The sequence below is a fragment of the Eimeria mitis genome, genomic scaffold (genome assembly GCF_000499745.2).
Source record: "Eimeria mitis Houghton genomic scaffold, Emh_scaff13, whole genome shotgun sequence".
NCBI classification, from domain to species: domain Eukaryota; phylum Apicomplexa; class Conoidasida; order Eucoccidiorida; family Eimeriidae; genus Eimeria; species Eimeria mitis.
This window is the reverse complement of record NW_013568660.1, coordinates 21,661-35,462: the sequence shown is the minus strand read 5'-3', so window position 1 is coordinate 35,462 and position 13,802 is coordinate 21,661. Positions and strand designations below refer to the sequence as shown.

Sequence of the window (13,802 nt, the reverse complement as noted above, 5' to 3'; positions counted from 1 at the left end):
GAAACATCCGACTTGGTAGTGAATGAATGTGTAGATGAAATGTCGGAGTCAATTAAATGCTCAGTGAGCACGGGAAGTGTTCGAATGGTAATAGAGAGTGATTTAATTGCTCCGATTCAGCTTCGAAGTTCCTAAACCTGTCTACTGCAGAACTATTCATGAACCATGAAGGCATCTGTGCTTGCATCCCTTTGCAACACAAACCCTTCGTGAATGACTCTTCTGTGGGCGAATACAGACTGCAGTTCCGTTCCACGCAAAGGGCAGGTGTGTCCGCAGTGCTCCCGAGTGGAGATCAATCGGTACAGCACATCCAAACATGGTCCATTCATAGCAGTAAGTTCACCTGCCCAAATATAGCAGAACCAGGGGCTACGACGCACAAGCATTACCATCCGCAGGCGGCAATACAACTGCACTGGAATAACTGCTCACTTCCTCAAGGCTTTCCGCTGCAACTACTTCATCTTTCCCGTTGTCACTTTCGTGTCGTGAGCCCCCAGGGCTGCAATCTGCAAGGACTTCGGCCCCTTCCGCTGCAGCATTTTCCTCACGCTCCTTGCAGGCAACTTGTTCCTGCCTTGGAGGAGGCGGAGGTGGCTGAGGGGTTGGAAGTATCAGAAGTAGCTCTTGTATCACTGTTGGAAACGTTGAGACGACGAAGGGAGAGACTGCTGACACCACCAGACGCTGGCTGTCCGTTAAGCACGACAGCGTTCCTAGCAAGGCTTCCTGCTTTGCTGTCACCTGCGCAGCCTCCTCCACGCTGGGAGGCCTCTGAGTCTCCCCTTTAGGTGAGTTCGGATGTTCCTGCTGCTGTTGTTGCTGCTGCTGTTGCTGGTGCTGCTGTTTCGGGAAAAAGATAACTGGTAGGACGGAAGTTGGAGATATCCGTGTCTTCAAATCCGCCGGTATTGGGCTTGCTGCGACGAAGGGGCAGGTGAGGACGACCAGCAGTGTGTTCTTCAGGCTTTCGAGGAACGCATCGCGATATATAACAGGGGCTTGCTGAGGAAACCAGGAAAACAACAGCATCCTATGCACGGTCTGATGAGCAGGTGTACTGCAGCCCCCGCAACCGCCCAAGACGACATGGAACTATCATTCCTGCTTGTGGAACATGATACCATGGGTTCGTGAAGGCACAACGTACCTTGGCCTCTGTAACCAGTAGCTGCACCAGCTGGGTAAGGGGAGGGAGGAGGCCCTCTATGCCCCCTGGGTGGTCTCCTGAAAATCCCTGTTGTTTCGACGAGTCCTCCGACAAAGGCGGCTGCGCCACGAAGTCTACATAAATGCCTCTAACTTTGAATGGTTGCAGAAGGAGTTCCATCTTTGTCAAGAAGAGACGACAAGCCAAACTCGCTGCGGCTGCCTTTCTCTGGTACACCTGAAAAGGCAAAAACGCAGTGCGTGGGCGCAAAGCCACGGGATGAAGCAAGGCGCTGTAAGTATATAGACGTCTACCCACATACATAAAAACCCGAAATCACCGGGAACCTGCAGAGGATGACGTCGCAAATGATGAACTGGTGAACTAGCTGTACTGCAACCGGCGTGGTTGCAGCAACGGTGACGCCAGGCAAGAACAGAGCAGCACGAGCACACTCAGCTCTTAACGCAAATGAGTACGTCATCAAAAGAAGCAGCAGTAGCAACAGCACAAGGAGCAACAAGGGCATCCGCGTATCGTACTTCGTCGAGGCCCAGACTGCCTATGGCAACTTCCGGGGTTAGTCGCCGCCTCGTCGGTAGAGACATCCAAGGCATGCCGAAATGGTGATCGCGGGGTTGCTTTTCTTGGTCTTGTCCTGCTGTAAATGCATAGATGGAATCCCCTGCACTGTGGCCGTTCGCCTGTTGCTGGTGCTGCTGAGGGGGAGGCGGGGGGGCGTCGCCTGGAGGCAGCGGCGTGTACGGATAGTCAAAGCGAAGGCTCAGGAGCGGGAAGACAACCAACTGCAGGCAAAGTCTCCACGTATATGCATCTTCTGGCGCCGTATCCCAGTAGTCAGCGGCAGTAGCTGCAGCGGACGCCGCTGGTGCAGCAGAAGTCGAGGCACTGCTGTCTGGCATGTCCGAGGCCCCTTCGGCATTTACGGTGCGGTTGTTCACGAGGACACTGCTGTTCTCTTCAGAGCTCGGTTCTTTCTTGCTGCAGCGGATCAACATCTGCTGCAGTACCTGTAAGGGCTCGAAGCAGCAACACACACCACCGCCGCCTATGACCAAACAGGGACTCCCGGTCTGCACCCCTCGTGCCAGCAAAGGAACAGGAAGGCAAAACGCCCTCTACATTTAGGTAGCATGCCTACTGTGTGCAAGCACAAGCAATGTGACTTTCTCTGCAGTCGCATACAAGAGCGCGCATTGGGAAAGTCGGACCCACCGCAAGAGCCTTGACCTTCACGGGTCGTGCAGAGAAGCTGCAGACAATAGCTAATACTTGCATGGTCTGGAGCCACATTGCCTGGCAATCCAAACGAGCCTTCCATTTAGAAGAATCTTCACCATTCGCAGTAGCAACGCTATTTGCTGCGGCAGCCAAGCACGCTGCAACAGCCGCTCCCTTCGACTTCAACGCCCCTCCAACTGAAGGAATTAAGGACGCCAACAAAGCTAGCGAAGTGCAGTTGGCTTCGTACGACGAGGCACTGTTCACACTCGGCAGCGGCTGCTGGCTGTCCTGAGCCTCTCCTTCAATCCTTCGCTCGCCAGAGGTAGGGCAGAGTGTCTGAACTGACGGGGACGGCGGCACGTAAATGCAAACAGCCATCAGGGTCTGTAGCAGCATCTGGTAGTGGTTGCGATGCTGCAGGACAAGTAAGGCTAAAGCCTCAGGATCTCTTATCCATTCGGACAGCGAAGCAACGATCCTCAAGGCAAGCTGCTGCTGCGGTTGCTGCTGTGTCAAATGCTGCGGCAACGGAGCAGTCGGTAAGAAGGCAGGCAGAGGGACAAGCCGCTGATACAGAGCCAGGAGGACCTGGATTAGAAGCGGGCTGCTGCAAGCTCTCAGATTGAGCCTGGAGACAAGGATCTGAGCACAGGAAATCGACAAGTGCATCCCATGCTCAGCAAATAGGATAAGGAGTCAACCACACAGGGAAAATGGATATTAAAAAGGCGGCTGCAAAACCTGTTGACAACGGCAGCCATACGACGATGCGTCCACTGTCGTGGTCAAGCGCTGCAGCGGAGCTAGATATCATGCCATCAAATGGAAAACTTACAGTGGCTGATTGGCAGATACGCTGTACATGCATGCAGAAGATGTTGGGGTGAAGAAGGGTTAAAAGCTGAAGCAAATGTATTGCCACCTGGCAGGCGGGAGTACAGCCAGACGTATTCGGGGTACCCAGTTCGGGTGTCCCTGCCTTTGTGTACACGGGAAGCAGCAAAGAATCTTCGTCGGAAAGTAGACGAAGACAGATCCTCAGTACAGTCACGACAAGTCGCTCAATGAACAGGAGTTCCCAGTGAGGTAGAGCTGCATGCAACACCCACAAATCCAACAGGCAAAAGCACATGAACCCATAGAAGTAACAAATCGCCCAGTGGGAATCAAACGCAGTGGTGACAGAAAGCGACCCACTTGTGGGCGTATCGACCAGCCGGCGAGACCCTACTGACTGAAAAACATTGCAGACGTTCTTCACGGTAGCCTGCGCAAGAGGGTCTTTACTGCATGCATCCAGGATAGCTACTGCCCAGGGAGGTCTGTTGGCGCTTGTCCCTTCTACTGCCTCCTCCCGTTGCTGCTGCTGCTGCCTCAGTTGTGTTGGCCCTGCCAGGCCTACAACCTCGAGAGGATTAGGCACGCCACCAGCAGCAGTTCCTATCGAGTAGCGCCTCAAGAAGGTGTCGAGATACACCGCGCACAGCAACCACGGGCAGTTTTGCAAAAGAGCCGTCCCGTAGGCTTTTGAAGGGCGAAGAGATAGGCTCCCAGGCGTTAGCTCGCTCAGCATCAGAGCCCCAAGCAACTCCAAACAAAAGAGTCGATCGGTGTATGCCCTGTAAGTCATCAACTGAGGGGATGTGCCGGCACGCAACGGAGACCATACAGGGGGGGGCAAGGTGTAGGAAGAAATTCCAGGACACTGCGTGGATGGCGCATTTGCCCCCACCGGAGTAGAGACAGCCGAGCTGCTGACGCTGCTGCTGACGCTGTTGCTGCGTCTGGAGCCGTCATCTTCAAGGCCCCGTCTCTGCGCATCAACTAGGTAGCTAGATAGCATGGAAAGTTCAGTTCCCGGAAGCGATGGCAAACCCAGGTCCTCAGGCGGCTGCAGCGGAGGGGGTCCTTGATGATGTGCCCCGGAGGATGACTGCCCCGATGCCACGCTTGCTGATGTGTTGCTGCTGCCTCCAACTCCCCGTGTAACTGGCTCACCAGCGCTGCGACTCTGCAAGGCTGCAGCATCTGAGGAGGGCTGCTGCTGCTGCTGAAATGGCTGGGCCTGTAATGGACAATCTGGAGACGCGCCGGGATTCTGGCGGATGGGTGGAAACCCCAGCACAATGTGCACGAGGAGGATAACTGCAGTTGACAGAGACGAGACGGGTTCGACCTGACGGAAAATCCTGCAAAACCATTGACACGGAATCAGAGCACACATCCGCGGGAGTGTAGATGGATCTCACAGGCAACGCAGCGTTACCTCAGGGAAGAGCGGGATTTACAGTAACCAGCAGGTGGTCTACCAAATCTTACTCGGCCACTGCCAAGTCGATGTGGATGCCGTGAGACAACACCGTTTTCAACCGTAAGTAGGGGGCTCTTGCAGCTGCAGCTTCCTCATCCTCTGGGGAAGCAGAAGGAGAACCGGAACCTGGAACTTCGTGCTGCTGCACCGGCTGCTGCGGTTCATTTGGTCCCTTTGGCAGCTTGCGTTCGGGCCCCACGACGCCGCTGGGACCCGCCGGGCCCTTCTGGGTTGGGGGAACACGCTGCACGTGAAGAGCCTCGGAAGCGTCCCGCTCCGTCTCCACTTCAGAACAGCCGGCCGCTGCCACTGCCACGGTGGATGGAAGCAGTGTGAAGTCCGTAGACGCTCTCAACACGTACAAACCATCGCAGGCGAAATTCAGTTCCTGAAAAAAAAAACCAGAATAAGCTCCAACGCCGGAATGCAAAAAGCGGACTCAAAGCCACAACGTATCCGTAGGTGAAATTGACCCCTTAGACCTTCGCGTAACAGCTCACAAAACCGTCGGTACACGGTTACACTGCTGCATGCTGAACTGCGTCAGCAAGCAGCCCGTATGCAGCTAACAAAGTCTAGTAGGTGCATAAAGGGGAGAAGCCACTTCAGTCCAAAAAATGGAAATTCGCATTTTGGAGTGTCTGCGTTACCTCTGACAACATGTGACCTTGGGCTCCACTGCTGTCGTCTCCATCGCTTTCGTCGTCAGAGTCTCCAAGGGCGAATAAAATGGAAGTGAGATCCCCCAGCCAGCCACCACCCTTCTTTCCCGCTCCTCTGTCTCTTCGCGAGGCTGGCGGAGCGAACGGTGGGGGCGCCAAAGTACAAAGAGAAGGAAGAGCTGCACCTCCTGATCCTTCAAAGTCGTCGAGGCCCATGAGGGCTGGCGGCAGCAAGTCGAGTGCATGCAGCCGAAGCAACAGTTCCAGAATCGCTCCCCATCCTTCCTCTCTGAGAGAGGCTCCAGACTGGCGAATGAGGTACATAATAGGCGCCAGTACCAGCTGAGAGTGTGCAGGGACAGAATACACGAAGTAGCTGCACAACTCCGCTACAATCGTGTTCAAGGCAACAACCTGACCTAGGACAGTAGCAGCGCGAGCCAGAGATAGAACACCGCATAATATTTCTTCCAAGTGCCGCAGATCAAGCGATGCTTCGAATGCCCCCCTGAGCACGGCAAGGCTGCCCCCGTTCCACAGGATACGAAACATCTCCATCTCCAGTCCCTCCACATCACGGTCGTCTGCGGTGATTGCGCACGCAGCAGAATTCCTTATGCCGCTGCTTTCCGCCACTCGAGAAGCACGGGGCTTCAGAACTACGCGGTAGCCCCCTGGCCCCTCAGACGCCACTGCGTTTTTGGGGCCGTTGTAAGGAGAGGCAAATGCCCCCCAACCCAGTCCAGCACCCTCCGGGGGGGTCCATCCGTCTGCAAGTACGTCAAAAATATCGGGTACCGGCTGCTGCTGCTGTTCTATGGATGCCGCATCTGCCTTTTGCCCTTGCGCAGCCGGTGGAGGGGAGCTCGTTAACGGGGCCTCTTTCAGCTTGATCTCTTGGTGTCTGATGGAGACGTATATGTTCTGGAGGAAGAATGCGGGCAAGTCGGATCCGTTGTTGATGCCCCGATTGTTCTTCACAAAGTCCTCCACTCGCATCTTACTGCGGACTTGCGAGTTATGTTGGTCTGTGTTCAGCATGATAATGGAATACGACAGGACAAACACCGTGTCTTTGTGCATCATGAGCACGTAACCAGGAGCCGGCTGAGCCTGTAAGAGGGCAAGCACAAACAGGCCGGAAAGGAGCTGCAGCAACAAACTTCACCTGCAATTTCATTAAAAGACCTGTGTCTGCAAAGGCGTTGCTGCGCGTAGTGGCCCACAAGGTACTGCCACCACCGCACCCGCCCTAACCTCAGCGCGTACGAGATAGATAAGCACTTTCGCTAAAGTGAAAGCAAACACAGTAAGCCAAGCCGGCACCGGCACTGCAAGGTCAAACAACAGTTCAAGGACGAGCTTTGGGGTCAGACCCGTCGTTATCCCTTCACCGTTAGACAATGCAGTGTATGTAGACACTGCATTGGTAATGGGTATTGATAACGGGCGTCGGCTTACAGGGGTGAACTCTGAGAGCTGCTGGGCAAGCTCATCACTGCTTATTTGCTGCTCCTTATCTACCGAACCTTCTCTGGCAGCTGCAACGCGCGAAGAGCAGTAAAATCCCTCATCTGCCACCCATCGCCACAAAGACAGCTCCAGTGGCTCCGCTGCGGCTGCTGGCCGAGTAGTTGGTTTGGCTTCGGCTGAGGCCGGGGACTCCGTCGCGGTTGTTGTGGCTGCAGTTGCTGTCGTTGTTGCTGTTCCGCTGCCTGCATTCGCCGCTGCCAGTTTTTCCCTGTTGTGTGGGCAGCTAACCAGCGGCTGCTGGCGGAAGAACTCATCAGCAAAGGCCTCCATCACGCGCTCGATCTGCTGCGACTCCCCCGGCAACCGGAACGTTTTCAGGAAGTTTCTCAACGCAGCGACAAGACCAACGCCAGTAAACTTGAACAGCGAAACGAATTCTCGCAGGACCTGAGGTGTCAAATGAACAAGGGAAGCCATAAACAATGGAATGACCTACCACGGGAGCAGGTGTAGCTACGAGGCGAAAGTCCCCCCGTGCTGTGTGCTGTGCTGAAGAATAGCTCCCTCGTGGGTGGCATCAGTTGCAGCAACTAACTTGAGCATTCCATGGCTTATTCGCACTGAGGTAGAGCCCAACGGCGCGCAGATCAAGGCCTCCGGTCTCCTTCAGGAAAAGAGCAGTGCTTCTGGGCGTTGCTGGCGTCGGCAGAAGCCCTAGGCCCTCAAGTTGAGAAATTGCCTCCTTCGTGTTTGAATTGAAGACAGTAGCGCCATATGACAGGAGAGCCTTGTGCTTCCGTCTCTGGGAAATGGGTTGCATTTCTTGGACACGCAAAAAGTAAGCAGCTGCAGACTCGCGGTCGAATTGGGGCTTGTCAATATGAAGCTCCTTCGCCTCCTGCCGCTGCTGCTGTTCGACGGTGCTGGTGTGTTTCATACTGTCGCAGAGAGAAGCTAAAGAAGAAATAAGACGGAGGACGGCCGCCAGAGCCAAGCGGTTAACATTCGACAGTCCTGCGGGGCGCGTGACTCCCGCAGCATCTGTGGCCCAGTTCTCCATTGCTACCGCTGCGTTGGCGTCTGCGGACGATCGGGAGGCCTTCAGGGGGGATCTCGGGGGGGCCCTCCTCAAGTGAAAGGCACCATGGTGATGAGACTTGCTGCTTTCTGCAGCCGCCGTTGTGCTAACTGAAGAAGGTGAAGACCCTGAAGGTGACTGCTGCTGCGTCGGAGTCTTAGCTGTAGATGCTTCGGAAGCAGTGGCCGCCACCCCCACAGCTGCATGTGACAGAGAAGTCCCCGAAAGCCATGGGTGCCCCTGGCCTCCTTCGATGTCGCATTCTGCAAAGCGATAGGCGCCTCTCAGAGAAGGAACGCGGGGAGCTGCTAGCTGCAAAAGCAGTGTGACCAAAACCCCAAATACGTTCGAGCGGCGAATGTCGCTGTCGTAGTTCAGCATCAGCTCGAACCCAAACGACGCGTCGCTACACAGCTCACGTAACATGTCGAGCGCTACCTCTTGCGCCTCCGCTGCTAACGTCTTAGAAGGGCCCCCGTGATTGGTGGTTGACAACCTGCAGCACCACAGAAGCCTCGAACGGTCACTGAACACAAACTCACTACCCTCCACCCAGTCCCGCGCATCGGAGAGAAACAGCTACGTGCATGCAAAAAAGCGGCGGAAAAAATCGAGGAAACATGGCAATGAGACAAAAACAGACGAAGAGGCTGCAGCGCCAGCCCGTGGAAGTGGGACCAGAAAGAACAAAGTCACACAGAGTCGAAGCCCGTAGTAATACATGAGGCCTCGCAATTGGGATGCTCTATACGAGCTGACGCTACACCTATCCTTGCAATGGTGTTGGAGCGCCATGTGCAATTGTCACCACCGCCATAATACTTTCCCCTACCTGAGGAGCTGATAGAGACATCTCTCTATCTCGTCCTTGATGTACGGGCGAAGGAAGGCAATGAAGTCACCCACAACCCTGCGTCCACAAGATGCATCCAGTTTTCACAAGCGGTGGTGCTGCCTTGCCTCTCTGGTTGCTCAACGGCCCAATACCTGCAGTAGGGAGAGTGCGAATCACCTCAGTGTCAGAGAGAGCAGCATTAGAGGCGCTGAACGGGTGTCCTGCTGGAGAACAAGCGGCAATATCTGCGTCTGCAGTGGCTGCAACAATTTCGGGAATAGCGAGAAGGTGTCCCTCCCTACAAGACAGATGAACATGCACAGGACTCGCTGCAGCTCCTTTTTCAAGGCATTCCTGCAGATAACGATAGTTAAGCGAGAGGCTCCGTTGCAGGAACCCTCAACGTTCTCCCTACAACTTTAAATCCAGCCGCTGCGAAGGACTGACAGACAGGCGCTGTCACCAGTGCTACCCGTATGCGCAAATCTTACCAGCTTCAAGCGCAACGCAGAGCAAGCGCAAACACAGCAGTCTAGCCTCCATATTTGCTGCCTTGTCTTTTCCGTGGTGCCCCAGAAGGCCCTCAAACTCCTGAAATAAGCAGGCAAAAGCGCCGTTGCAGCAATGCAGAATTGTGCCTCATGGCACTTCGCCAACTTGATGTTATTTGAAGAGTAATCAACCGGTCAGTATTTCTGCGACGTATCTAAGCGTACAGCACGTAGTGCTCAAGGCAAGTCGCCTTACCCGGTCAATACCACTAAAGGGCCCCAGCCGCGAACCCCTTTCCCCCACGGATAAGCCTTGGATGTGCTGACTGCCAGCAGCGGCAGGAGTTGCCGCTGCTGGTGGTGCCGATGTATCTGAGGCATGCATAGATTCTTCAGGTCGATTTTGTCTCCCGGATGCATCCACTTTCGTGTCACCAGACCCCTCTGGGGCAGTGTGTGCGTCGGCCACTGAAACGAAGGGGGGGAGAGTAGTATCAGCCCTGTTCCCTACAGAACCAACGCCAGTGTAGCCGATGCTGTTGCTGTTGCTATTGCTGCTACTGCCTGAGCTGTGGGGGGTTCCTCGATGCTCTTCATGAGACAGAAGCCTAGCAACGAGAGCTAGAATTCGCAGACGACATTCTAGCCCATAGCCCTTCTGTAGACCGAACAAAGGAAATGCACACACGCTCTGCTGGGGATGAGGTGGAGCTGTATCTGCCACGGCGTCGTCTTCGTGGCGACGCTGCTTCTAAGTGCTTGTGTACATTGTTTTGGGCAATCGATCCAACTCCCAATGTGCACGGTGACGCATGCATGTGCACATATACGAACCACAAGTGTGCACCCACAAGGTGAGCATCCGGCGAACGAGCCAGCGTGCAGGTGTCAAGGGCAGAACTGCTGGAGCCTCACCAGCGAGGAATGCCGTGTAGGTGAATATAAGGTGTCTGTGGACCTCAGAGACATTGCAGATTCCAGACGAGCAATGAAACGCGGTGGAGACGATGCATGTTGCTGCTGTTGTTGCTGCTGGTGGTGCTCCTCCTGCTTCTCCTGGTGTTGGTCGTCTGTGGCTGCTCTCTGCTGTTGCGACCCATCTATATCGTGCAGCTGTCCCTGCCGGCGCGAGAGGGAAATAAGGCTCTCTGAAGCGAAGAGATGCCGAGTAATGGCGACAGCGCGGGAGGCAGCTGCGTTTCTCAGCAGAGGGCTGGCGCGGTGTAAGAGGCTGCAGAGAAACAAGAAACAAGCCTCAAGGCAATATTGGCTGACGCAAAGGGACAGTAGTCCCACTAGAGCAACGCCTGCTGCAAATGCTTGTGCATGCCACTGACACCCAACTGGGCTGCTGCGAAGACAGCAGCAAGCAAGCAGGTACCCAACAGGCACGTCGCTCGGCAGCAACCTGAGGCAAGCCTCTAGCTGAATAGCTGGCAGTCGCGCTAGAACAAGAATTCGCTACAGCGATTAGAGGCAAGGCTAATAATGAGCCACGGCTAAGGGCAGCATTATAACTCCCTTCGGCAGGAGGTGCTCGGCCCACCTGACGGCCACGCAACACTGAATTGTGCTAGCGACGCAAGCGTCGGAGAAGACATGTCCTGAAGCAAAACATAACCCAAGTGCACGCAACCTTGTTGCACGCGGCAAAGGCGTCAGCCACATTAAAGCCCTTCTCGTATACCGTAGGGGCAAAAGAGGACAAGCACCTCTGTGATGGCCACTACGAACTTCCCTGAGCCGCTGCAATATACAGAAGCCCCAGTTTGCAAACAGTGCTGGGCTTCTACTCAGCAGGACTCTGTGCTGCTGCGCGTGCAGGCGCAGCTGTACGGCACCTTGCTCAGACAACCGTGATGTTCATAGGAAGTGTATGCTGCAGTGCACACCCGCAGGGCCAAGGAGCGAACTACTGAGAAGGTCTAGGCATTGGAGCAGCAGCAACTCCTCTTCAGCAGCAGGCGATGCAGGAGCAAAGTAAGTGCCGCCGTAGGCCTCGGATCCCAGAACTGCAGCAGCAGCGGCGGTCGCATTGGCTGCAGAAGGCTGCGTTGGTGCCGAATGCAGCCGCTGGGTCGCCTGCAAGGCACAGTTCCTCAGAGACAGGACTAAAGCGTGCAAGCATCGGCGCCCCGCGGCGCTGCGACATCGAAGAAGTCCCACAGTTAACAGCTGATCAAGTGCTGCAAGCCGCAACATTCACAGAACAGAACAGGAAAACAGGAGCTATGTCTGTGCCAGCGTGGTGCACAGCGCAACTGATATGCGCTAGTGTATGCTTGCATGTGAAAGAACAAGTGCAGCTATTACAAATTGCGGTAACGAAGACATGGATCCGTGGAAAATGGCGAGTACGTACATCGCAGGACTGCAGAGGCAAGAGCCCTCATGCAGCTTTGATGCAGCAGTTGTTGCTGTTTGTTGAGACCTTGCTGCTGTTTGTGTTGCAGCTGCTGTTGTGCAAGCACGAAAAGAAAAGGGTGGATGTGCTGCTCCTGCAATTCTGCTGGGGGCGGTTCTTTTGCTGCCTCTGCTGCAGCTAGCCTTTCATTCAACAGCTCAAACGACTTCACCAGAGGGGCAACAGCTGCAGCAAGCTGCTGCTGGGACGCTGCTGAAAGCCCACGCGTCTGTGAGAGGGCATGCATGCGCACGGCTCGTAAAAGTGCAGAAGTCGCAAATACCTCCCTTTTTAGAGCATTAATGATGGTGAAGGAGGACGCGACATCGTCTGTCACATCTTCTGATGCAGCAGAAGAGTCCATAGTAGGCCCAGTGCCCTGTCCCTGCTGCAACGGAATGACTTTGCTGCTGGAATTACTTTGGGAAGAGAGGCTCACGAACTCTCCGCTTGCTTGGGCATTGGCGGGCCCAGGTGCTCCTGTTTGACTGGCCAGGCAACTGATGCTGCTCGGCTGCACCCAACCCTCGGACTCTGCGGCAGAAAGAGTAATTTCATCCAAGGCGTCGCCCGGTTTGTCTGCGAATGCTGTAGGGGAGATACCGTGATTTCTGGTCGGTCCCGCACCCCTGTCACCGCCAGTACTGCTATTGCTGCTGTCGTCGTGGAACCCAGCGGATGAGACGTTTGAATCTTCGAACTCCATTTTCTGCAAATGGAGCTCACAGTCGACGCTGCAAGAACACTGAAGCCGCCCCCCTCGTAGTGGCAGCTGAGGCGGTTGCTTATGAGCATATGAAATACGGTGGGGGGGTCATCTGCCGTTCAGGGTAGGCAATACACAATGGCAAAAGGCAAAGTTATGCGAGTCGCTCAGAACGAAACTGCCCGTGCAACCCGTTCCAAGATGTACGCTCCAACAGAACCAGTGACCTGAAAGCCACTTCTGTTTTCCCATGACCCCATGCCTTCCAATAAGCAGTCGCTTTCCAACGAGACAACAAGTCCTGTACGCAGAATCGGCGCGGAGTCAGCTGCCCATCGCTCCCTGTGCGGACACACCGTAGTACAAGGACGGTAGGCCCAGTATTTCGGTCATTTGCTACACGGAGTTTATGATTTGAGACAATCAGATAGTCATTACACAGCAGAGACCAAGGGAGCTGTCGGCCGTTTTAGGGCCCCAAGACGACTCACTTGGCGCCGGCTCAAGTTTGCATGCGCGACGGCATTAGCTGATGTACCTCTCATCGCTTTACAACTGCTGGCATTTTAACAGCTCTCATCTCATTTTCTCCTCTTTTGGATATTAACACTCACCATAGAAACATAGGCAGACGTACATGCGTCTCTCTTGGCTTTGCATTGTGTTGCTCCTTACGTGGGTGCAGCTGACAAGACACACCCTACAGTCAGCACTCCAAGACAATTATAGATTATTGCACGTAGAATGGTCGTCTTATCTTCACAAAATCAGGCAGTTTGTCTTATCGCGAAATCTATTGTCTGCTCCTCGACTGCAGAGACCGCTGTGTGCAGCTTAGCTCGTACACTTGCAACGTGTAACGCTCGTTCTCTGGCCTTAATGAACGACAGGGACGAGCTGCGATGTAGGGAAGGAGATAAGAGTTCACCAAAGGCAGCTGACGTCTTTCCGCTGTCCTCAGGCGTCCTGGGCGCTGAGCTCAGGGATTGGGCGCTGCGGGGAAGAGGCTGCATGAAATGGACTTGCAGAGCACCTCGCTGAGGCTCGCGATACATGCCAGCCTCAAGCGTGCACACCGGATGGGTTCAGCGAACCTTCGTTTGCTGCATGCTTTGCCTCTGACTACACGTATAGGACGTTTGTATTTGTTTGCACGCAACTACCAAGGACAAGTGAAGGCTCCCGAGCTAACAGCAAACCATGTTAGATGTAGTATTCGATAGCAATGCAACGTGGACAAGTAGCTCTGTGTATATTCTGAAGATTAGCAGGTGCATTTGAGACGAATCTATTCACTGCAAAATGTGACAAGTCAGCGCCATGGTTATCTCTCCGCGTGGTCAGGGCTTGTAGCCTTGACTGTAGATGTGTTGCGTTGGTAAATATATTTCTCCTTGCTTGCAGGCAGGGTCCTGAGAGCCAAGTAAGTGCTTGATGATTGTCT

At 54.6% G+C, this 13,802-nt stretch overlaps 1 protein-coding gene across 1 annotated transcript; it reads right to left on the bottom strand.

The window, feature by feature from the left end:
• Positions 1-372: 372 nt before the first annotated feature.
• Positions 373-12,358, bottom strand: EMH_0010350 (sec7 domain-containing protein, putative; the record flags this gene model as incomplete). Its single annotated transcript, XM_013494824.1, has 17 exons — positions 373-1,008; positions 1,154-1,390; positions 1,696-2,247; positions 2,390-3,040; positions 3,162-4,587; positions 4,718-5,097; positions 5,360-6,484; positions 6,641-7,291; positions 7,440-8,418; positions 8,755-8,832; positions 8,935-9,055; positions 9,249-9,348; positions 9,505-9,906; positions 10,164-10,479; positions 10,795-10,852; positions 11,141-11,359; positions 11,611-12,358. 17 exons carry the CDS (start codon positions 12,356-12,358, stop codon positions 373-375), a joined length of 8,679 nt encoding a protein of 2,892 aa, XP_013350278.1.
• Positions 12,359-13,802: the final 1,444 nt, after the last annotated feature.